General features: G+C 33.4%; 1 protein-coding gene across 1 annotated transcript in view; it reads left to right on the top strand.

The window, feature by feature from the left end:
• CCDC178 (coiled-coil domain containing 178) overlaps nt 1-26,814 on the top strand; it is a 240,004-nt gene that overhangs the window by 29,979 nt on the left and 183,211 nt on the right. The window contains exons 8-12 of the mRNA XM_016195988.2: nt 2,395-2,537; nt 5,985-6,138; nt 10,893-10,988; nt 11,136-11,272; nt 21,994-22,177. Of these exons, the coding sequence (XP_016051474.2) occupies nt 2,395-2,537; nt 5,985-6,138; nt 10,893-10,988; nt 11,136-11,272; nt 21,994-22,177 (714 nt within the window). The remainder of the gene's footprint in view (nt 1-2,394; nt 2,538-5,984; nt 6,139-10,892; nt 10,989-11,135; nt 11,273-21,993; nt 22,178-26,814) is intronic.

Genomic DNA, 26,814 nt, shown 5'->3' with positions numbered 1-26,814 from the left:
TTGGAAAAGAGTCTGCTTACCTGGCTTTAGGTCAGCTGACCACATTCTTGCTATTTCAGGGATCAAAGTGAGACAGGGTCTGGCCCTCTTGGTTTTTGTAGTGGGAGGCAGGACCTGTGATTAAACCATACAGCATATGTATAAAACACAAGGGAAGGTAATTCTCCATAATGATATCAGGGTGCTATTAAGAAAGGTTGTAGATGTTGTGCAACCAAAATATGAAAACCCTCTGCTGTAAGTGGTAGCAGATATCTTACAAATAAGTGATACTTTACAATAAAGTGATAAAAAATGCATTTTTCTTTCATATTGTGAGCATAACTGACAAAACTCACAAATGAAAAGCAGAATTATGAATACTGGGAGACCCAAATACCTCCTCAGAGAGAAATAGAAGTATGTGCATAGATACTGTAGGAAAGTAAGCTAGACTAGTGTTTCAGAGACAGATTCTAAAGCATGAGTCCACGTGTTTGAATCCCAGCTGTACCATTTAGATCTTAGGTATATTTTTAACCTCTGTGTCTCAGTTTCTTCACTTATAAAATTGATCTGATAATAACATGCCTGCATCATAAGTTTAATGTGTACATGAAATTCATTAATATGTGGAAATACCTACACTAGAACTTCCCATATATTAATAGTTCCAATTATAAGTAGAAAATAATCTGGATATAAAATAATAGAAGGAAAGGCAACAGATATCTTTAAAGTAGGGAGGATCTTTATCTCTCAAATTCCAGACCAATTCCAGGTACTGATGTCATAAATTTTCCTTTGATTCATTTAGCAAGAAGTAATTACTATTGTTGGAAATTTAAGAACTTAACTGATGCAAACAAGTATTTCCCCAGTGTTTTCTAATTATAAAACTGTTCTTTCAAGTTGTATGCTTCTGTGTGCTGTGTGTATGTGACATACATAGGCATGCAGTATATAAGTATACTATCGTTTATATATCTATTTTATAAGTATTTTGTAATACCAAATATTCTAAAACACAACTATCATTACTTGGCACATAGTAAGGGCCAAAAAATGCGTTTGAATGATGGATAAATAATTGAATAAATACTTAACTGATAAATAGTTGTGTTGCAGAATAGGGAAAAGGAAGTGTTACTTACGGTTGGTCTTTTTTTGGGGGCACAAACTTTAGAAACTCTTTATTTTCCTTCAACCTTATTTCCATTCTGTTAAGAGTTTTGTGGAAGAACAGCTTAGGACCACTCAGGGGTTGTCCCTACCCATTTGGTGGCCTGAGCAGTGGGGGCTGCAGACCAGTCTTCAGTGGCAGGCTGAGCGCTCCAGGCTTCAGTAGGAAACTGCTGAATGGACACAGCAGGCACCTGCATGCCTTCAGAGCTGTCTGCAACCTCAGGCAGAGTATCCGTATGAAAGGATATATCAGCCCCACGCTGACCCAACCCAAAAGCTTAATTTGGTGATGGATTTGAATCGCATGATGTCACCCCGGCCCCTGACACCAAGACCACTGCCTCAACAGTGCCTACAGGCTGCCTCTTCTAAAGGCGCTGACAGATTGGACTTGGGATATTATTTATTGCTCTTCTTTTGATATTAGGAGTTCCATTATTTTTCCTGAGCTTTTTGTTTGTTTAGCCCATCATCCTGGTATACTCCTTGCTTTTTGCTAAAATGTATATACCCCTACGCTCCTGTTCCCAAAGGAAAATCTTGTAGAAGTTACTGTTATCTTTGCTAGTCTAAAAAATAATGAGATTTACTGCTTTTCCAGGAGGCAGCTGCCTCATATTGGTCTACCACTTGACCCCCTGGGGAAAGGACCCCTTACTCCTAAGTGCCTTCTCTTACACCCCTCCCTCCCACTTTCTAACAGGACCTCCAGACCTTTAGTTCCCAGTTATGACCACTACAATACCCCTTCCTCTTAGCTTGGCAGAGACAGCGGAGATGGAGAGAGAAGGGAGAATGTTTATGCCGTTAATTAATAAAGACAATAAAATGGAATATTTTGACACAATAAGATAATGGTTATTCCTGAATGATAATATTACAGGTTATTTATTTTTTATCTGTGTTTTCTGAGTTTTCTACAATAAAGTGTTTGAACAGTAAAAACAGTAAAAAGTAGCAGTTTTTTGTGAGAGGAAAGATAATGATTTTATTTAGGTCATGTTAAGTAACTTTTGTACAGCCCTAGTATTGATGCCTTTCAAGGTAAAGGAATCTGAAAACACTACTGTGCTAAACAATAGACTAAATAAATATGGGAAGAAAATTGATATAAAGAACTTTTTATTTAAATAAAAACTACTCTAAGTTTAAGTCCTATTGTGATCTCTTGCCTGATTCTTTTAATTAGTCATTAAGTGCATATATTAGCAAAATATTTTTTATTTCTAGGTATTGGAAGTATACAGACGAGTTCATGAAGAACTTAAAGACGCTATAGAAAAATATGGAAAAGTGAAATTGAAAGCTGTACAAATGAGAGAAGAAATGGAAAAAGATATTCAAAACGATGAAAAAAGCATAGAAGCCTACAAGTAAGAATTTTTCACAAATCCTACTTATATCATAAATTTAGATGTAAAATATTAATTCAAATGTAATTTATATTCCTGTATAAAAATTTATGTAAAGAGAAAGGAAGGAATCTAAATTACCCGTATTATCAAATTTATGTATCAATTAAAATATGTATCTTTACATATATAAATCTGGGTGTGTATAAATTCCTAAAGCACTCTTTTTAGGTATCATTTAAAAGCTCTCCATACATCTTGCCAAATTATCTATGGATATGATAGAGCAATATATATATCCCTGCTATCTATGTGCAAAAGTGATTACTTAAAAAAAGTTTTTTCAGCATGGGATATTATTAAAAACAAATCATATGGCCTTATGTTAATTATAAACACAGAATCTATTTTAATTTCCATTATGAACTGACCTTTGACTCTTGGAATACTTTTTGCCTTAAATTCAGTAAAGATATTATTAATATAGCTGTTACTAGCTTTCTTTTGATATTTGGGAAATATTTTTAGTTCTTTAAATTTCAATATTTTTGAGTCTTCATGTTTTATATATCTCTCGTGAACATCATGTCAGCAGATTTTTTAAATTATTTTAAAGCATTTTTTAAAGTACATTCACAAAGTACTAATAAATTTGGATTTAAACCATATCATAAACTATTATATTTGCCCCTTTTCTTTCTTTTCTTTTTTTATTGTCTTCTTTCACATTAGTTATCATTATTATTTTCTTCTAGCTTGGTGATTATGTTTGTGTTTCTGTTCTCTTAGTAGGAAATACTATTAATTACCACATGCAAATGTACCTTGTCAGACTCTTCAAGATACTGTTAACCTACTGGATAAGAAAGGAATTTAAGGAAAATGTTACCATAGTTATCACATTGCTATTAAATATTTGTTGTTGCAGAATATTATTTTTTAACCCATGATAATACTGTTGTTTTAAACAATTAAGTTACATTGCAAAGGCAGTGGATACAGGAACAGGTGAAGAACTGAGACCATAATGCCCATGGTTTTTCATAGTCTTTTTTATTTTGCATATCTTGAATCTATCAGTTGTTTTTTTATCTCTATTTTTATTTTAATCATTTATCTCTCTATTTCTGTATATATACATTTCTATTTCTGTATATACACATATTCAGCATTTCATTCTATCGGGCACGAAACAGATTTTAGCCCATACAACAGTCTCCATCTTGTAACATTTCAAAACTTTTTCCTTCTCGGTTTTGAATATAAAAATTAGTTGGTGGTTTCTATAACTAATATTTAAATAAATACAAAGACACATTTTATAAATTCCTATATTTGTTATTTATTGTCACATAACTTTTTTCTCTGTTGATTTTCTTCTAATTTAAATATATTTTCCAAAAATTCTATTATAAACATTAGAGGAGTCATAAATGATTTATTAAATAACATTTGAAAGATATGTTTAATTGTTACTATTTTTTAATATGTTGAGAATTAGCACATATACAGAAACATGATTATGTGTGTTGTCAAGTGTACCGATTGATGGTTTTTAAAATATATATACACTCATGTAACTATGGCCCAAGTTAAGATGAAGGAACTTTACAACATACTAGAAGCTTTTCTTGTTCTGTTTCCCAGTCCATACCACCACCCCTGCAAAGAGGTAATTTCCATTTTGATTTCTACCACCATAGTTAGCTTTGTCTGTTCTTGAATTCCATATGAATTGAAACACAGCTTATTCTCGTATTACTGTTTATTAATTGTTGTATTATTTTCTATACAAACAACTGTAAACCCACTTTTCCCTCACCCTGTACATTCTTTGGTGTCTTGATTGTACTTTATAGAAACCCTTAACAAGAGGTAGAGTGTTTCCTCCTAATTTAGTCTTCTAAATTTATTCTGTTTGAGCAGATATGAGAATGATTAAATCTAAACTACCAGTGGGGGAAAACCTGGTAGCGCATACTTTTACACGGAAAGTCCTAGAAAGGCTGAGGAACTGGTGACACCAACTTCTTCAGGAAATAGTGATGAGACGATTAAAACAATATTTAGCCTCCTGCATTTCGTGACCCTGTGCAATTATCTACTTACTCAAAGTCTATAGTTTATTATCTGGACTGGGGGAAATAAATACCATTGAGAGAAGAAAATTTAATTTTAAAAGAAGGAAATTTAACCAAATGTATATATTTTGAACACTGAAGCTCCCCAACTTTCATACCTACCTGGCTTCTAGAGTTCTAGTAGGGACACCTTTACTCTCCACACAAGAGTACTATTCTAGCCTGTTTATTTGTTGTTTTAATTTTCATTTCTGTAATGAGGTTGTATCTTTCAGTTTCATTTGATTCTACTCCTAAAATCAGGGCGAATTCAGTAACATACCACATACCTATGGGCCACTGGCATAAACTCTTGTTTATCTTCTTTGCTCACTTGTCTATTTTTTTTTCTGTTCCATATTGGTTTGTACGATTTTATTACCGTAAGTGATTTACTGTTTGACCTCTTGTATGGGTTTCAAATAAATCTTGCAGTTTATTTATAATTCTAAAAAGCATTGGGGTTATCTGCATTACTTACTGATATTTTATGAAAATGCTAACTTTGTCACTTTCTCACTATACCTTTTCCGTATATTAAATTATAGCAACATTGTCTAAGGAGATTTTATATTTGGAGTGTGTTTTCTACCTACCACATAAGATAAAGTATCAATCATGTGGTTCACAGATTGGACCTGGTCTTTGTTGTGGAAGGTCACATAGGAACAAAGAACTCCTTGGCAATTGCCTCTTTAAAATAAGCCTCTTGTTATCTTAAAGGGCAGTTTCCTCCCTTTTACCTCTAAGACTGTGTGGTCTTTTCACTTTTATATCTTCTGCTCTTTTTTTTCCTTTAAACTTTTTATTCTTTATTTTATTTTAATTTTTTCCCATCATCATTTATCCCCCCTACTCCCTTTCACACCTCTACCCTGCACCCCCAGAGTCATTTTTTTTTTCTTTTCTCTTTTTCTTCTTGATTTTCCATCCCTGTACTGTCCAACCTCCGGATCAAAGTTCTTTCACCTGAAATCAAATAAAAAAGTTATTTCTTTAAAATAATTTACAAATTATTTATTTTATTTTTTATAGAGTTTATTGGGGTGACATTGGTTAATAAAATTATATAAATTTCAGGTATACAGTTCTACACTACATCATCTATTTCTCTCAATTCCTTTATATTGGAAACATAAATACTACTGGTGAATATTTTTCTCACTGTTTACTTTTGATATCTAAGTGGTACTTTTCAGGAGTTGCTTTGGGATGGGAGAACTTTCAAGAATACATGAATTACATTGATTTACATTAAGTCAGAAGCTAATTTAAATATCCCTAATTTTAATATAATTTTCCTTTCAAAATAGATAAAATCAACTATGTTGTTGCTTTTTTCTCGTAGGAAACAGGCAGATCAATTTACCACTCTATACCATCACTACACTACATTAATTCAAAACATTAACATTAGTATTACCGAGACTGAAGTGGCTGAGACTGCATCATTGAAGGAAACACAGACAACAACAGATGAATTATTTTCTTTAACAAAATTGGTGAGTTTTCATGTTTAAAAATAAAATATACTGATTTTAGTTTTGAACTACAGCTATTAAAACTTCTTCTCTGTCAAAAATTAAATACCAGTTGGCCAATTTTCTGTGTATATTGGTTTTCTATAGCTGCATAACAAATTACCAGAATTTTAGCAGCTCAAAACAGCACCCATTTATTATCGAGAAGTTTCTCTGGGTCATGGCTTAGCTGGTTCCTCTCCTCTAGGGCTTCCAAGACTGAAATCAAGGTGTCAGCAGCCCTGCATTTCTTTCTGGAGGCTTCAGGATTAATCTGAAGCCTCCAGACTCCTTCAGTTTTGGCAAGATACAGTCCCTGTGGTTTTAGAACTGAGGTCCTTGTTTCCTTAGTGATGTTCAGCCCAGGATCATTCTGTGTTTTGAAAGACTGCCTGCTTCCCCCCCGCTGGCGGTTCCCTTCATCTTTAAACCTGGGATGGTGGGTTGATTCCTGTCATGCTTGGTATTACCCTGACCTTCCCTCGTGACTCATCTTTCCTGTCTTCCTCTTCTATCACATCTCATTCACTATAGTAAAAGGAAATAATGCTAAAAGGAAATTATAAAATGGTAAAAAGAAATAATAGTATCGTAAAAAGGCAGTAATATACGCATTCTGGTCCCGATTTGCAATCCTACCTAGAGTTAAAACTACGTATCTTTTTTGCCACTTTGTATTATCTCTCTTTAATTGTATCTCATTTAAAAAAATTAATCTATAATTATTAATGAGCTGAGCATATTTTAATGGGTCTTGGAAAGTCATTTGTACTTCCTTTTCTGTGTAAAACCTGTTCATGATTTTTCCCCTATATGTTGAGTTATTGCTTATTTTTTATTGATTTGTAAGAATTGGTTGTATATTATGGATATTAAATAGTTTAAAGTTACATATTTCAAAATGTAACTTTAAACTATTATGTTAAAGTTACATATGTTAAAATATTTTTAACCAGTCTTTTTTCATTTCTTTATAACTCCTGGTGAATGAAATTTCAATTTTAACTTATCAAAAGTTATAAATAATTTTCTTGGAACTTTGTGCTTTCCTGAACTTGCATAAGAAATTTTTTCCACCTCAAAATCAAAAACTTAATCTGTGGTATTTTTTTGCAAATGATTTGAAATTTTGCTTTTCATATTTACAGAGAGCTCTTAGATGAAACTATGTTTAAAATAATCAGAATTGAGTTTTTTGTCATTCTATCTTTTATTTACAAGTTTGAAAGTAATTAACTATCTCTAGAATTTTAGGAATGCATATTTTTCTTGTCAGATGTGAACATAATCAATACGAAGTTCATTTATGGATATGCTGTGAAGGGCAGTTCTTATCTGTTTTTTTTCCTTTTTTAAAATTGAATTTATTGGGGTCACATTGGTTAATAAAATTATATAGGTTTCAGTTATACAAATCTATAATACATCATCTAAATATTATATGTTAATATTCAGTGCCATCCCTGTCACATATGAGGCTTCCATATTTATGTGGTTCCCTTTTCCCATTCTCTTTTTATTCATTTATTCTACCTAGCCAACTTTATTTTAATACTTCATGTCTACAATGTCTATAATGAATTTTGATGATCTATTATGGTGACTCCCCCAGTCTTATATTTTTTTAATGAGATTTAGGCTATTCTTGACCTTTGCCTTTCCATATAAATTTCAGTGTTAATTTTGTTTATTTCCTTCAAAAATTGTATTGGAGTTATGAGTGGAATCACATTATTTATGGATTATTTGATGGAGAAATTACATCTTTACAATGAACATCCCTAAACATGATCTATCTCTCCATTTATTTGGGTAGTTTTTCTAAATGGGGCCTTAACCAGTTTCCTTGGAACTTTGTAGAAGGAAAACTCTCTGCAAAGTCAGCCTGTGATCTGTCTTAGACAAATTAACACTTGCATTTCCACTGAACTTTAAAGTTATCTTTAAATTGATTTTAATGTAATTATTATTTGTTCATAAAGGTAATCTATATGGTATATATTATTTATAATTTGTTAAGGCGTAATTTGTGTCCTACTATAAGGGTAATTTGCATGAATAGTTTATTTGGGAAAATGTTTTCTGTGATAGTGGTATGCAATTCTAAATAAGTTCATTTTGTGAATTGTGATAATTGTATTATTTAAATCTCTTATATTTCTGATTTATATTCTGACTGATATGTCAATTGCTATAAGAGCTGTATTTAAAATATCTTAGTATGATAGTGGGTTTCTGTCACTGATTTCTGACTCCTGTGAGGATAGAGAATATACTTTGCATGATTTTAGCCTTTTAAAACTTAATATGACTTGTTTTATAGTCTAAAATAAGTTCTTTCCTAAAGAATGTTCTGTGTGTACTTGGGGAAAATATTATTCTGCTCTTATTAGATGGAGTATTATGTAGATGTCTGTTAGATCTCGTTGTTTAGTGTTGTTGAAGTCTATTTGTGTGTGTGTGTGAGTGTGCGTTTGTGTGTGTGCGTGTGATAATCATGCCTTGAGAAAAACTTTTTTGGAGAGACTTTTTTGTACTTGGTGAGCTTTATATTAAGTCAGATACAGACATCCTTGGGAGTCTTCAAAAAAACCACCAGACAGGTCAAATAATGATAAATCTCCTAGAATGAAGCTTTGAAAGCACTCCGGTTCCGTTCTGCCTCCGGTGGCTGTCTGAATGCTGGTGTGCTCCTCAAATGTGGTACGTGACTCGTCAAGGCCACCAAGGGCCAAAGGAGGGAGGAATTAGAACAACACAAAGCTCACACTTCTTACTGAGATTAGGCTGTTTTTCTTTTTTTGTTTTTTAATCCCCACCCAAGGATATATTTTTTCCATTGCTTTTCAGAGAGAGTGGGAGGGAGAGAGACAGAGAGAGAGAGAGAGAAACATTGATGTGAGAGAGACATCACTTGGTTCCCTCCCCTACACATCCTGAGTGGGGGCCGGGGATCCAGCCCTTGGTGGGAATTGAACCTGGGACCCTTCAGTCCTCGGGCCGACACTCTAACCACTGAGTCAGACTGTCTAGGGCTAGGCTGTTTTTCTTTAATAAGTGCACCTCAGATTGCTAAAAGCCTTTAGTTAATCTCCATAGTTCTGAGAAAGTTAATTTTGACATTTTGGGGGCCAATTTTCTCATTACCTTTATGGGGGAGAATTTTCAGATGTTCTTACCCTGCCATTTTCATCGATGCTCATAATTATATCTTGGAATGTTGGGCTTTTTCCCCCCCACATTTTTCAACAGTCTTATTTTTTCCTTTAGTCTTGTTTATTGTAAAACATGTCAACAGATCTTTTTGGTTTACTTGACAAGGTGACATTCTCTTTTAGCCCAAGATTTTACAAACACACTCATATTGATTATTTTAATATTTTGCATTGTTTTGTGTTTGCATTTAGATTTTGTTTATCTGAAATTTATTTTTGTTCTAATGTGAGTTACATGTGAACTAGAGAGACCACTTTGTTATTTTAAAAAGGTATTATACATCATCCCAGACCCATTATTTAAAGTAAATGATTTCTCTCTCACTGGATTTAAATACCACTTTAAAAAATATTAATGCAGGCCTATTTCTGGGCTGTAGTTTTTTCCCTCTGATCTTTATCACAGTACCAAAAATAAATAGTGCTTTATTCTAATGGTATTATACGATGTTTTTAATACCTGGCAGCAGATTTCCAGCATTATTCTTATTTTTCACATACCTCTTGGCTAGTCATCCATATTCATTTTGTTTCATGCAGTTTGAAAGAGAATACTTCTATTATGTTTTACATTAATTTTGGGATAACTGACATTGTATTTTATTAAATCTTTGCAGGACATATCATACTTTTTATGTGGGTCTTGATTTCAACTTTTAAATAGGAAGTTGTGTTTGCTTTCCATAAGTCCTTCCTTTTGTATTGGATTTATTCCAAAATATTTTATATTTTTTAACAAAATTTTTAGTAAGTATTGTCACTATGTTTTTAATAGATTATTCCTCTTCTAGATAAGAGCTATTATTTTTCATATATTTATACATCTCCTATTTTACCAAAATCATTTACTGTAGCTTTCGATAGGATCTCTGTCTTCCTAGAAATTCAATCATACAAACTAAATTTGAAGACATGTTACCTCTTCATGTTCAATATTATAATAGTAACATTTGGTTTCATTATCCAATTGCCTGTAGCTGAACTTTCACAAAACATGATTAATAATAATGTTGATAAAAGAGAATCCATTCCCATTCTTGGGTTCAGGGGGCATGCATTTAGCATTTTATGATTTATTTTGATATTTGCTCTCGGTTCCTTATATTTGGGTAGTTTTTCCTTGTTCTAGTTTAAAAAATATGGAAACAAGGTAGTGAATGTATCAAATGGCTATTTGGTGAAGTGCTGGTTATATTCATGTTATTTCCTCCTTTAATTTGTTGATGTGATGAATTGTGGCTTAAATTTATTAATCTTTATTCTTACAGCTTAACTAAATACATTCTGCTTTATCATGATCAGTTATTCATTTGAGCCCTGTAAGACTTGATTTGCTGTATTCTATTCTGAATCTTATATTAATTTCATAAACAAAAACAGCTTATGGTATTATTTTATGCTATTTTAGTCAATATTTATTAACTTACGGTGGCTGCATAAAATGAAATAGAATCTATTTCTTATTTTACAAGGTAATGTAGGTCTCCACATTCATTTATTTTTGTGTATATTTTTTCTTAGCTAGATGAATTGAAAAGAGTTTATGATCAACTATCCTGGAAGAAAAAATGTTATGAAAATGAATATTTGGAAATATTTAATAATTTTAATTCTACTGTAAGTTGACCTTTCTCTAGTTCCCACTAGATTTTCATTCTCTGTTCCCAAATATTAACTTATGCAACTAATTTTATTATTTTATATATTATTTACTTTTGAGATACATAAATATATATATATGATTCTTTTATTCTTTTCTTACAGAAAAAATCATGGGAGATTGAGCTTTCTAATGTCACAAGAGATTTTACAGATCTTTTAATGGTATATAATCAATCGATGGAAGAAAATAGAAAAATTGAGATGGATATTGAAACCATAGCAGGTGCAATCAATGAAAGGTAATTCTGCAAACATAACTTTTATTCTTTTATAGCATACCTAATGTGTTAAATATGATAAACCTCTTCATTTTGTGTTCCTGAAGTTGTATAGTAGTGCTTGTGTTTATCATGACGTTAAATTTTGTTTATGTTTCAAATATTGCTCTTGAATCACTCTGAATTCCTTTAGAGAAATCAAAATAGTGAAAAAATGATCTTATAAGGAGTTTTACACTCAGTCATACCACCTCCTTTTGATGTATCCTCTTGTACTCAAAGTTACTTCAAAATTAAATTATGTCTAATGAAGTTCATGATCTCCTTCAGCCAACCCTAAATTCTTCCTTGTAACTACTAAATTACTTTTCTTAGCTCAGAAACCTACGAGTTTACTAGTTTTTGGAATCCTCTTTCTATTGCAGTGCTCATATTTAACCTGTATTTTTTTAAAATCTATTTGCTTTTCACTACACCACCAGCACCCAGGTGCAAGCTGTCATTGTGTACTACATGAATTTACAGTGACTTTCAAAACTGGTTTACATATAATCTCTATGCTTCCTTTCTAATCTGTTATCTGCATTGTGGGAGGTATGTTCTTTTTTCTTTATTTTTAATTATAAGTATGATCGTTTTCTCCTTCATACCTGCATTAATTTTAGCTGAGGAAAAGGGATACTAGCTCCTCCTTAATATACCACGTGTGGTCTCTTAGTAGCAGGCGTATCTGCCTCTGCAGTCTCATATCACGCCTGGGTTGACCCTTATTTATTTGATTCAAATACACTGGCTTTTACTTGAATTTCTTCTACTTGCCATATTTGCTTTCCAGCCCATATGGCATTTTTATGCTATTTCTATTTCCTATAATGATTTTCCTTTTCCTTATGCCTAACTCATTACTATTTATCCTTAAGATGACGGCTTAGGAGTCAGTTCTGGGAAGCGTTCACCGACTATTCAGTTAAATCCAATTCCTCTATTCTGTATGTATATGGTACACATTCTTTTCTTGTTCATATCTCTTGTTATATATGCAGGTTTTTGTGTGTGAATATTTGTCTGATGGGCGTCTCCCTCAAAAAAAAAGGAAGATCCATGAGGGCAAACGTAGGTTATGACTACACTTTCTTCAACATTGACTCCTCATCATCAAACATCGTGACTGACACATACTATTCTCTCTATAATTAATTATTGAAGGGAAGGAAGGAGGAAAGCAGAGAGAAGTAATGATGATACTTGATGATTGTGTAGGAAGGTTGTTAAAATTTCTTAGTGGTTATTTTATTTTTGGAAATGATAGAATGAAACCAATTGTAAAATTTATCTGTATGTTAAACATATGTTTTTAAAGAAAGCAAAAGGAACATTGTTTTCTGAAGAGTAAACAAAAATAATAGTTGTTAATATTGCTACATTTTATTTTATTAAAAAAGAGAACCAGAGGAGAAAAAGGCAGGGGTGGGCAAATATATGTTTACAGTTCCAGTAGAAAAAGACAGTAATAAATAAATAATAACACAAGGATAGACTCTGTGTTTTGTGCGCTTGCAGCTGTAAACCCACTTTTGCCTACCCCTGTATATTTGAAGAGTGGCTAAGCTAAGGAGAAGGATCTCTGGAGGAAAGCAAGAGGATGTGAGAGAGCATTTATTAGATTATCCTGCAGTAATGAGCAACCTCCAAATCTTAGTGATATGCAAATATACGAGTTTATTTCTCACTTGCATTGCAACTTAACTGTGTTTGCTGTGTTTGTGCTTCATGCCATTTCTGCTTCTCAGATTGCCAGTAAAGGATCGGATCCTCCTAGGGCATGTTGCTCTGATAGCTCATGTGCATTGCATTGGTAAGACCACTCGATGGCCCTTACAGTTTCCATAGGAAGATGATAGCATTACTCCTACTCACACTTCGTTGAACGAAGCAGGTCATATGGCCATGGCTGATGTTAACAGGGTGGGAATTCTAATCCTCTTAAAAAGAAAGTGAATAATTAGGAGCACTGATACAATTTGTCACATGCTGTAGGCAGTGGAAAGGTAGTCCTGGTTCTAGGGAAAGATTTCCATTGTATGCATTGTGCTTGTCCAGATAACACCTTAAGATGTCACTTGGTCACTTAATTTTTCCTTGAAATTAAAAATTAAATGATTTTAACAGCAGATTACATACTGATGAACAGAGAATTAAAATAAGTAAAATAAGAGAGATTAAGAGATGTGTAGGCAAGAGTCAGGTATACCACATATGTAAGGGATGTTCTGAAGGAAGAGAAGATAAAATAAAGGACAGGGCCAATATTTGACGACATAATCAGCAGTTCATATATTGCAAATAGTTCGTATATTTTTGGGGTTTTTCCCCGTTTTATTGAATTTATCAGGGTGACACCGGTTAACAAAATTATATAGGTTTCAGGTGCACAATTCTACAACACATTATCTGTACATTGTATTGTTTGTTCACTACCCTAAGTCAGGCCTTCATCCATCACCGTGTGTCTCCCCGACACTCTCTTCCACCCCCCCCACGCCTCTTCTCCCCACCTCCTCAGCAGTCACCACACTGTTGTTTTTGTCCATGAGTTTTTTCTCTCTCTCTTTTTTCTTTTTTGCTCTGCTCAGTGGGGGTGAGGGTAGGAAATCACCAAACTCTATTCCCAAGTGGCTGTACCGTTTTGCATTCTCACCAGCAGTGAATGAGAGCAACCTGTTGATCCACATTTTTGTCAGTGGTTGGTGTTGTGTATGTTCAGAATTTTGGTCATTTAGTAGGCATGTCGTGATATTTTATTGTTTTACTTTACCTTTCCCTAATGACATATGATGTGGAGCATCTCTTCATGTGCATATTTGCTGTTGTGTATCTTCTTTGGTGAGGTGTCTGTTAAAGTCTTTGATCATTTTTTAATCAGGTTGGTTGTTTTCTTACTGTTGAGTTTTCAAGTTCTTTGTGCATTTTAGATAACAGCTCTTTATCAGATATGTCTTTTGCAAATATTTTTCCCAGTGTGGCTTGTCTTTTCATTATCTTGACATTGGCTTTCACAGAGCAGAAGTTTTTACTTTTAATGAAGTCCTCGTCAATTATTTCTTTCATAGATTGTGCCTTTAGTACTGTCTAAGAAGTCATTACCATTCCCAAGGTCATCTAGGTTTTCTCCTATGTTATACTCTAGGAGTTTTACAGTTTTGTGTTTTATTTTGCATTTTACGTTTAGGTCTATGATCCATTTTGAGTTATTTTTATAAAAGGTGTAAGGTCTGCATCTAGCTACACTTTTTTTGCATATGGATATCCAGTCGTTTCCAGCACCATTTGTTGAAAAGATGATCTTTGCTCCACTGTATTGCTGTTTGCCTCTTAGTCAAATATCATTTGATTATATTTCCGTGGATCTTTTTCTGGGGTCTCTATTCCTTTGCATTGTTCTGTCTGTTTATCCTTTCAGCAATATCTCATTGTCTTGATTGCTATAGCTTTATAGTAAGTCTTGGAGAAATATATTTTTAAAATGAGTAAATATAGGGGCATATCAAACTCTTGAGTATGACCCAATAATGAGAAAAAGTCAAGTTTTAATCAAATAAATTATAATTTTTATTGTGATTATAACTAAACTCCTAATGCAATTTTATTTTGTAACTTAAAATAATTATCCAGTGAAACTCACCAAATAATTTTAAAATGATTGTCCATGGTGATAAACAGCTCTATGATATATTTAAATGTGAAAAAGATTATACAATTATTAAACTCTGCAGTATGGGCCAAAGTATAGATAGCTAGATAACTGAAACATCACTAGAAACTAACAGCAATCAGAAATAAAAATTTAACAGATACTCTTACAATACAATTTTAAAACATGAAATCCAAGGACTAAATCTAGTCAGTCTATACAGCAGACTACAAAATATTATTGAGACAAATTAAAGAAAATGCAAGTCAATGAGAGAGGACATATCTTATTAATGGATCGGAACACTCAATACTGTGAAGATGTTCATGAAATCTCACACAGATTTTTAGTATATTTTGTGTTCATATGCATGTGTGTGTGTGTGTGTGTAAACTGAAAAGCTATTTCTAAAATGTATATGGAAAATCAAAGAAGCAAAAATATTCCAAACAATGTTAAAGAAAAAATAATCTTGAGAACTTATATTTTAAAAAAATTATAATAAAACTCATTATGCAAAATGAATTTTTATTATGTTTTATTATGTTTGTTGATCTTATAGGAAGGGAGGGAGAGAGGGAGAGAGAGAGAGAAACATCAGTGTGAGAGGGAAACATCAATTGGTTGCTTCCCGTATGTGCCCAAGCTGGGAAATGAACCCACAACCTAGGTACGTGCCCTGACCAGGAATCAAACACATGACCTTTCAGTGTATGGGAGGTTGCTCCAGCTAACTGAGCCACACCAGCCAGGACTCAGCTACTATTTCTGACATGTTAAGGTAAATTGGTCATGACCTTTACTTTAAAAAATGTCAAAAGCCCATTGTTTTATTCAATTCTCCATCCTTAACTTTGACTATAGCTATAGCTTTTCTCAAAAGAGCTCTTGGTCTTCTTACCTTGCCCTTTTTCCTTTGTTTGTTTACCAGTTACCTGACTCACCTCCCCCTTATTCCCAAGTTCTTTTTTAAATTAAGTTTAAAAATGATAAGAAGAAAAATTTTAAAACAAGTCACTGATATTCATATATCTAATGAATACCCCCGGAAACTTTGGACTGTTATTTATACTTAGATTCCACTAAATTCCGTCTCACCATTTGATTCCATTCCAAACTGTTATACTATTTGAATAAATTACATAATTAATTCAGTATGTGGTTTATTGTTCATATATAGTTTATTTTTTAAATGAAAACATTAAAAGATAAACGACATATTTGTTAACCAACTTAGTTCGGTACTCTGTGCATATAAATACTTTCAAGACCTTTGGGTGGTGATGATGCTATACAATTGTTTACCCTGTAGTAGCAGTGTATAATTTGCTAATTTTGTCTTTCAAATAAGCTAGCATCCATCAGAAATAAGACTCTTTTAAATTTGGGACATTTGACCTGAGCAAACAGTTTCACTTGGTTGCTTTACTCACATGATAGGCAGGCTTCAGTAAGCTAAGACAAGGAAAATGAACTTGTTTAAGATTTTAAATAGATTAATTTGGATTTAGTTTGCTTGAAGTTAACTGTGTGATATAAATTTCTGTATAGCCATTTTCTTACAGTCAAGCTGTGTAAAATATCCTGAATATCTGCTTCCAATGCTCTACTGTACCTCAAGCAAGACAATGCCATTGTAACTGCAACGATCCAAAGATGAGGTTGATAATTGAGGGAAATGAGCAAAAAAAGCTATTGAACGCAATAAAGACATACTCATATCTCCTATGAAATGTGTTTATCAAGAGTTAACAAGGATGGTGATTTATTCATAGAGATAACAATTAGAATATTATTGAAGTTGTTAAATAGCCTGGAATACTTAGAATGAATCCACAGGGTGCTGTGTTTTTCATACCCGTTTAGCTATATCTTTACCAAACTATTTATCTGAGTTACTTTCTTCAGAGGAGTATAGAATATGATTTTTTTCAGCGTTTAACAGCAAACTTTTGCATGAATATGCTTGTAATTTTGCTTTTATTTTGTTTTTTTTAACTTTTCAGATATTAAAAGAAAAAAGGTAATACTTTCAAAAATAAAAATAAATTTAAAAAAACTAACGACTCACCAATACGTTAGCTACTTTATTATTTTTTTTTTAAGGAAATAAAATATTACAAATAAATCACCCTTCCCATTTCTATTCTCCCTCTCTGCAGAGGTGGTCAAAATCAGGATTTGGCCTGTATTCAGTGCATGCAAGAATTTGGATTCTCAGTTCTTAGACCTCCATATGCCCATCAATCTGTTCTTCAGTCTCACACCAACCACCCTCTCTTACAGTTTTATCCTGCATCTCATTTCCAAGAATGGAGGCACTTCCTGATGTCAATTTTAAGAACCCATTTTGATAACCAGCACCTCTCTTTTCTGCTTACTTACCCTGCTAGTATCATCACCTCGACAATTTGACATTCTGCTATCACTACTACATTCATATACCCCACCTTTTTGTTCTTCCTTATTTTCTTACGGAGAACTAGCTATATTTGATCAAAATAAGCATTCATTTAAATAACCTTCTAAACCTCGTTTCTGTGACTTAAAAAGCCCTGTCATTGAACCAAACCAAGGTCGTAACAGCTGGATGTGGCTCAAATAAAACACAGCTATGCTAGTTAATCTCACCATGGGTGGATCCTGCTCTGCTGGGCCGTGAAGGTTTAGAATGTGAGGTCTTTTTCTGAGAAAAGAGAGATGGATGTGACAGAGAACTGGTGCAGGGCTTGGGCCTACAACCCAGGTATGTGCCCTTGACTGGTAATCGAACTGAAACCCTCTGGTGAGCTGGCTGATGCTCTAACCACTGAGGCCTGCTGGCCAGAGCTCGTATTTCATTTTCTATTCAACCCATTCAAACGAGGATCTTATCAAAGTATCATACTCTAGATCTAAAGTGAATTTTTCTCATTAATTTGAAGCGATATTTTTCTTTCATTTAGTTTTTAAAAAAATTTGTATATACTTAAGCTGTACATCATGATTTGATATAGTGAAATGATTACTACAGGCAAGCTAATTAAAATATCATCTCCCCACATAGCTACCTTTTTTCTGTGTGTGATGAGATCACCTGAAATTTACTCTCTTATTAAATTTCCAGTATTTAATACAATATTAGTAACTATAGTCATCATGTTGTTCATTAGGTCTCTAAGCATCCGTCTTTCATTTAGATTTGCTTGATCATATGTCTGATGGCATTTGGATATCATTTTATGGTAGGTAATCTGTTTTTTCTCTCTAGGGACTTCAGAAATTTCTCTTCCTATTTCAGAGATCTGAAATTTCACAATTCCATGTCTAGAGGTGTGTGTTTCTCTGTGTATCATGTATCCAGTTTAGCACTAATTAGGACTTTTCAATTTCATGACCCATGTTGGTTTTCAGTGCTAGAAATTGTTCAGCTATAATTTTGTTACATACAGCCCCCTGTTTATTTTTTTCTTTAAAAATTTTTTCAGGTTTATTGAGGTATAATTGACAAAATTGTATATATTCAAAGTATAAAATGTGATGTTTCGAGATATGTATACTTTGTGAAATAATTACCATACCTTGTTGCACAGTTATATTTTTTTCTGTTTGTGGTGATTATGCTTAAACAAATTTCATGTAAGTAACATTGTATTATTAACTATAAGTCACCATTCTGTACATTATTAGATCCTCAGAGCTCATTCATCTTATAACTAGAAGCTTGTAGTTTTGACAAACACTGTCTCCCCCATTTTCACTACACCTCAGCCCTTGGGAAGCAGCATTCTGCTTTCTGTTCCTATGATTCTTTTTTGTTTTAGAGTCTACACATAAGTGAGATGATACAGCATTTGTCTTTCTCTGCCTGGCTTATTTCACTTGGCACATGTCCTCTAGGTTCATCCATCTTGTTGGAAATGGCAGGATTTCCTTCTTTCTAATGACTGAATAATATATATATAAAGATATAGGTGTAGATATAGATACAGATATAGAAATATTTTCTCTATCCATTCAACTACTGGCATACACTTAGGTCGTTTCCATATCTTGGCTAATATAAATAATGCTGCAATGAATGTGGGAATGCAGATATCTCTTCAAGAGACTGATTTTATTCCTCAAATATATACCCATAAGTGGGATTGCTGGATTACATGGCAGTTTTAGTTTTAGTTTTTTGAGGAATCTCTATACTGTGTTTCATGATGGCTGTACTAATTTACATTCCCACCAGCAGTGTATAAGTGTTCCCCTTTCTTCACATCCTTGCCAGCATTTGCTACCTATCTCTTGTCTTTTTGATAAAAGCCATCCTAACTGGTGAGAGGTGGTATCTCATTGTGTTTTTGATTTGCATTTTCTTGCTAATTAGTGATGTTGAGCACCTTTTCATGTACCTTTTGGCAACTTTTATGTCTTTGGAAAAGGGTCTGTTTAGGTCCTTTGACCATTTCTTTACTTGGGTTATTTGGTTTTTTACCTATTGACTTCTATATTTTGGATATGAACCCTTATTATGTAAGTGTTTTGCAGGGTTTTTTTTTGCATGTTGTAGGTTTCCTGTTCAATTTATTGATTGTTTTTTTGCTTTTTAATTTGATATAGTTCAACTTGTTGATTTTTACATTTGTTTTTGTGCTTTCGGTGGCATATGCAAAAAATAATTGTCAAGACCAGCGTCAAGGAGATTTTTTTCCTATTTTATGAGTTTTACAGTTTTAGTTCTTGCATATAAGTCTTTATTTCATATCAAGTTAATTTTTGTGCGTGGTATAAGATAGGATCCTGCTTTTATTCTTTTGCATGTGGCTATCCATTTTCCCAACAATATTTGCTGAAGAGAAGATCCTTTCCCCATTGTATGTTGTTGCTACCCTTGTCAAAGATTAGTTGACCATGTATACTTGGGCTTATTTCTGGGCTCTTGATTCTATTTCATTTGTTTAATTGTTTGTTTTTATGTCAATACCATACTGTTTTGATTACTATAGCTGTGTCATATAGTTTGAAATAAGGAAGTGTGATACCTCCAGTTTTTTTCTTCTTCTCAAGATTGTTTTGGCTATGCGTTCTTTTATGGTTCCATACAAATGTAAAGATTTTTTTTATATCTGTAAAAAATGCCATTGGAATTTTAATATAGATTGCACTTAAAAGCTATAGATCAAATTAGGTAATATGCATATTTAAAAATTATTAGTTATTCCAATCCATAAATGTAGGATATCTTTTTATTTGTCTGTCTTCCTGAATTTTCTTATTTAATGTCTTATAGGTATCAGTATACAGATCTTTTTCCACCTTAGTTAAATTTATTCCTAAGTGTTTTTTATTTTTGATACTGTAAATGGGATTGTTTTATTTCTTCTTCAGATAGTAAATGTATAGAAATGCAACAGATTTTTGTGTATTGATTTTTGTATCCTACAACTTTACAAAATTCACTTATTAGGTCTAACAGTTTTGGGGTAGAGGTTTTAGGTTTTTCTGTATGAAACATCATGTTATCTGCAAACAGGAAATTTTAATTATTTCCTCCTGATTTGGTTACATTTTACTTCTTTTTCTTAACTAAATACGCTGGCTAAGATTTCCGGTACTTTGTTGAGTAGAAGTGGTAAGAACGGACACCCTTGTCTTGTTCCTGATCTTAAATGAAAAGCCTTCAGTTTTTCACCATTGAGTATGATGTTAACTGTGGGCTTGTCATATATGGCCTTTATTATATTGAGGTGCATTCATAGTAGCCTCTTTATTTCTTTTTATTTCTATGGTATCAAGGTAATGTGGCCCCTTTTATTTCTGATTTTATTTATTTGAGTCTGCTCTCTTTTTTTTTTTTTTTAGTTACTCTAGCTGAAGATGTGTCAGTGTTACTTTAAAAAAAAAATAACACCTCTTTCTGTTGTTTATGTTTTCTATTGTTTTGGGTTTTTTACTTGTTTTTTCTCTGGATGTTATTTCTTGTCTTTTCCTAACTTTAGGCTTAGGTTGTTCTTGTTTGGTTTTTATTTGCAAGTTCTTCAAGATGTAAAGTGAGGTGGTTTATTTGAGATTTTTTTTTTTAATGTAGGCATTTATCATTATTAACTTTCCTCTTAGAAGTGCTTTTGCTGTATTACATGTTTGGTTATGTTGTGTTTCCATTTTCATTTGTTTCAAGGTAATTTTTTAAAATTTCCCTTTTGATTTATTCTTTACTCGTTGGTTGAGTTCTTGATTTGGGGTATTTTCTTCCCAGTGCCCCAGCTCCTGTCTTTTGTAAACCTATAGCTTCTGTGAATTGAATCTATTCTTCCCCGAACAAGTGCAGTTCAGGCAAAGCTCTCCTACAATGCAGTGAACCTTGCCGTGGTCACCCCTCAGGTGGAACAACTTCAACCAGTTTCATGCCTCTTCCCCTCCACTCCTGCTTTGCTTTCAAGTTTCATTTTTATTCTGTGTTATATATGTTTACTTTTTATATTCTACGTGTCAGTGGTATATATTTGGAACAGAGATGGTACCCAATCCGGACAGGAAATATAAATTGTTAATTTTTCTTAAAAACTAGTATTTCTCTGTGTCTTTGAGAATCTTATACTGATATTAATGTCTTATATTTTTCCTCTATTAACTCTTCACCCCTTAGCTATTGGGTTTCTTCCTGAGAGTTTTATTTTCGTTATTGGTTTTCTTTTGTTGAGTTTTCTTTCTCTTTTACATGGTCTGGGTTTTTCTTATATTTGATTAGTCTTAGTATTGTTGTATAGGGTTATAAAGGATGAATTGATATAGAAGTGAGTGAATGCTCTGAAAGCTGAACATCAGGGATCCCAGGATTTTCTTACTGATATGATCATCCTTCTGAAATAAAGCACAGCTTGGTAATTAGAGGTATCCAACAGAAGCAGAAAAATAAATGGAATTTGGGGAAATATTTTCTGTATTCAAGTTTTAGTTAATTATCTGGTTGTTTTGTATTTTCAGAAACAAAAAAGAAACAACCTTTTTACTATTATTAAATGTGTTTGCCTCAATATATACTCTTAGAATAATATCAGTATTTTTAATTTTTTTTTTCCAGTGTAAGGAAAAAATCAGAGCTTGAGTCTGAAATCCAATCTTTGATGACAGTGAAGGCAAAAAATGATGAGTATCTTAAAAATCTATACAAGGAAGCTTATCATATTGGTGCTATTTTCCACCTAACCAAATATAAAACAGAGGAATTGGAAGAACAGATAGCAGAAGTGAGAAGAAAATTCAAGGTTTGTATGTCTGTGTTCCTCTTAGTTGTGAAAAACAGGGATAAACCTGGATTTTATTGATTTAATGTTGATAATTAGATTATAATTTAAGCTATAATAGTCTTTTTAAAAAAATTACTGCTTCTGATAAATCAGAAGAAAAATAACTTCTCTACAGAGGCCCAAACTGAATAGAAGAACATTGGGTTTAATGTAGCTAGTCAACACTGTGTCTACTTTTTTGCTATTACCGACTTTAAAATACTTGGATCACCAGAATAGTAGTGCTTGGTCAGCTGCATCCTACATACCTAATATAAAATATTCCTGCTATGATAGGAGGGAGGAATGCTGGGAAGTGCCCTTGCACCCTTACCAATGTCAGAAAAGGGGAGTCCCTCCATCAGGCCTCCAGGTTATTAGATTCCAGAACACCAAGCAGCCAGTAGACCAATGTGCAGAAACAACTGCTCATAGGCCTCAAATCCATCCCCATTTGGAGATTGATGAATAGCCACTCCCTGCCATTTGGCATAGAGACTGGCACAGTCAGCTCCACTTTACCCACCCAGGGGCTACTTCAGCAGGCTACTTCTGTCCATCACACATCACACCCACACTTCTTTCGTCTTTGACTATTTTCTTACTAAAGACTTATGATCATGCAGTTATCTGTAAAATAGAGAATCTGTATTCAGTGTCCGTGCCCTGTAAAAACATTATCTTCAGTAAAGACTTTTTACTGTGCTCTCTAAATTTAGGACATGCAAATGTTTCTGTACTGAGAGACTGGAGTTTCGTTCCCACGTGGAGTCCAGCTGTTGAGCTGACTTGGTGTATCATGCCTTTGTCCCTTCTCATGAGTTTTTCAGTGGGTTTGTCATGTCTTAATATGTTCTAAAGTAGTATGATTAAAATTATATATAGTAAAAATTAACCTCGATTTTAAAATTACAAATTTTAAAGCTTATGTGTTTATGCTTTAGCATGTATAATAATACTGTAGGTATTATTTACAATTGTCTTGGATTTTTTATTAAAATGTGTTTCTTTATGGCCATCAATTAATATGTTCATTGAGGATATCAATGAAGACATCATCCACTTATTTAGCCACTAAACAGTGTGTTTTAATTTTTTTCAATTGATAGGAAACCCTTGATATTATAGCTGTTTCAGCCTGCCTTTAATTCTTTAGACATATTGCTTCACTAATCTGAGACACTAAGAAAGCTGTTGCATTAGACTGATTTTTTTTTTTCTAAATTTTTCTGTTGCCATAAAATACACTTTGTAGTCTAAGGGCAAATTTGGTGTGATTCTACCATACTTGTTTTGCCAACCCAAAGCAAAGTGCCCCCTGGCTTTATTCAAGAAAAATGGAAGAAATTGTTCAAGTCCTCCTTCTACCCTATGGTAGCTGAGAGACAACTAGAAATAAGCAACAGAAAGAAATTACTCCATGTCGGAAATATTTCCCATTGCCAAACACTTATGCTAATCTCTGACCTAAATATATAGGACATTAAATTTCTATGATGTACACATGTATATCTGTCATAGTAGTAATGAATTAAAAATAAATTTCTAGGTAGTCCTTAGATAATTCAGGTTTGTAGTAATTCAAGTTTGTGGTTTCTGCCTTTGTAATGACCCTAGTGTTTTTCATTGACTAATTATGAAAACCTGTATAATTTTCCGAGCCTGGGCATCATTTTTTTTTTTTTTCTTGCAGACAGCTTTGTGTATTTGTTGATCCTGGCCTGAAATTAGTCCTAAAATTCATGTCTTTTAGATGTCAATTATAGCAATACCCCCTGTAAGCTAGCTCTGAAAAATAACCTGTTGAAGCGTTACAGGAAGAATTTCTGAATTATGTTCTCTCAAATTAATGCATCTGTAAAATGCCCAGTAACTTTTAGGCAGTCATAGACTAGAAGCAACTCTGAACAATCAAGATATCTAGAACTTTCTGGCATTTTCCAGATGTTAAAGATGATTTATCCCAGTTTTTAAATACCTTCAATTCCAATAAGTGACCTATTCAGGAAAGACAAAATTAGCCTAGTCCCAGGATAAAATTAGCCAATAATGATGGGAGATAAATCGATAGTGTAATAAGTATTCAATTATGTTGTTGATGGAATGAACAGAAAATCATCCAGTTGTTTGAACAATGTGATATTGTAATAAAAAAAATCTTGAAAGCTTTTATCAGATATTAAATACTTCTCAACATTTCAATAGAAGGCTTCTCTGCAAGCTGCAGGAATTTGGAATGTGTTTTGCTTGAACATACTGGAATTTTGGTGGAAAAGTAGAACAGCAGGCCACTCTGGTTCCAGGTTAAAATAACAGTACTAGAACTAAGTGGAAATAAATAAATACATAAATTTTGAGATTTATTCCTTGAACATGTGTTCTTTAGAAATATGTTGTTTAGTCTTCACATATTTGGGGATTTTTCCAGTTATCTTTATGTTATTGATTTCTAGTTTAATTCTGTTGTGGTCTGACAGCAGACATTGTATGATTTTCTAGTCTTTTAAATTTGTTTAGATGTTTAAGGGTTATTTTTAATGCTAGAAAAAAGACAATGTGATATTTGTTTAGAATGTAGGCACTCAGTGTTTATGGAAAGCATGAATTCAGTTAACATATAGTGGGAAAATTCAAATACACAAATTTCTCAGTAATAGAATAGTAGTTAAATATAAGCACAAGAATAAATTATTGATTCAATTTTTAATTTAAAATAGTTAATGGGACTTATGCTTTTTCTGGTGGCTGAGAAAGATCTTAATAGGCTGACTTCACCAAAGATAAAAATGTTAACCCCTAGAACTAAAAAGGAATACACTAAAAAGGCACAACGCTTATCTCTGGGTTTGGGGATTCAGGTTATTTTAATTTACATTTAGTAACTTTAAAATGTTTTTACAAAATACACGTAAAACCTCATTAAAAAAAGAAAGATAAAATAGTACCCTTGTGTTTATTCTTAAGACCAGGTTGGGCTGCCACTTGGACTTTCTCTTAGGGTCCTGGCCACCAGAAAAGTGCCCTAACAGTGCACAGCCAGAGCTGCCCTGCCCCATTAATTCAGTCCAGCCCTCAGCTTTTTGCACAAATTCCAAATTTTGTTTTATGATTTTTAACTCTGAATTTTAAAATCTCTTTCTCCCTCTTCCTGGTCTCAGAGCTTAGATAATAATGTTATCTAACTTTTTTCTTAGTGCCTCTTCAGTCCCTGGAACACAAACTGATGCTACTACCTCGTTTCTGATCTTAAGCTATTCTACTGTATACTCCCCTTTCCTTTGAACGGCGAGTTTCTGGACATCTCTCCGACTTGCGTGCTTCAGCGTCCTTTGTACTAGGAGCCTCTGCCAGTAGAGTGGCTCTCTGCTGCCACCTTCTGGTTTCTGGCTGCTAAAACCAGGCAGCCGGTCAAAGGGGACAATTTTTAGTGTGTGTTCTTCCCAGCGTTTGAGATGCTGCGCCCCCTTTCCCTCAGCTTCTCTCAAGCTCTTCAGAGTGATCTTTTGATATTTTTTAGTTTTTCTCCTAAACCAGAACTGAGTAGTTGTGACAGAGACTTTATGCCCCGAAGTAGAAATTATTTACTAACCTAGCCATTTAAAGAGAGAGCTTGGCGACCCCTGCTCTAAACGATACAGGAATAGCAAATGTAGGGAGCAGCCACAGCCTTTAGGGATGAGGGAATGTACCCAGAGGAGGAACAGCCGTGGAGGAGGCTGCCCTCCTCCAAAGAAGAGCAAAGCCTTCTTGGAGAGGGTGCGACTGTGTCCATAAGCAGCCACCTGCCAGATGCCAGAGAAATTGGATAGAGGTTGAACGGAGTTTGAATGGAGATTCTGAGTAGAGAGCCTGGCTGGAGTGCAAGCTTCCTTGGTTCCCCCCACACCAGCTGGCAGCAGTTCTGCAAGAGAAAGGAGAAAACACCCGGATGGAACAGGATGTGAAACCCCTTACTATATCCGTGTAAGCCCTTCCACTGCCCTCTATTGATAAACCTAACTTTATTCCAGCTGCAAACGAAAACTCTTTACAAGATCCAGCTCCAGTGTCTCAAATTAGAGTTAAAAGAGTGGTGCAGAGCTAAGAGGCAATGATTAAATAATAGACACAAATTTATAGTCCACATACAAATTTCTGTAACTTAATTGGTTGCTATATGTAATTGATCATCATGTATTGCAGTTTTGTTATAACTTTTGAGTCTCCTTTAATCTTAAAGAATCCCCTACATTTAAAAAAAAAATTGTATTTTCATTATATTGACATTTTTAAAAAGAATCTAGGCCAGTTACTTTGCAGAATTTCTCTCAATATGGATTTACCTTTTTGTTTGCTCATGGTTAGATTCAGGTTAAACATTTTGGCAGGAATATTACATGGTTATCATATGGTATCAATGAAATATGTCACAAAGTACATAGTATAAGTTTGTCTCATTGCTAGTGATAATAAGCTTGATCATTTGGTTAAAGTTATGGCCAAGAGATTAATCCATTTTCCTATTGTAGTTAATAAGTACTCAGTTGAGTGATATTTAAAGAATATGCAACTGTGTCTTTGTTTCTAAAAAATGCCACTTGATGGACTGAGCATCTATTGACAATTCTTTTGCTGTA

The sequence above is a fragment of the Miniopterus natalensis genome, chromosome 7 (genome assembly GCF_054644295.1).
Source record: "Miniopterus natalensis isolate mMinNat1 chromosome 7, mMinNat1.hap1, whole genome shotgun sequence".
NCBI classification, from domain to species: Eukaryota; Metazoa; Chordata; class Mammalia; order Chiroptera; family Miniopteridae; genus Miniopterus; species Miniopterus natalensis.
Note: the sequence above shows the minus strand (reverse complement) of the source record. Positions and strands in the feature narration are given on the sequence as shown.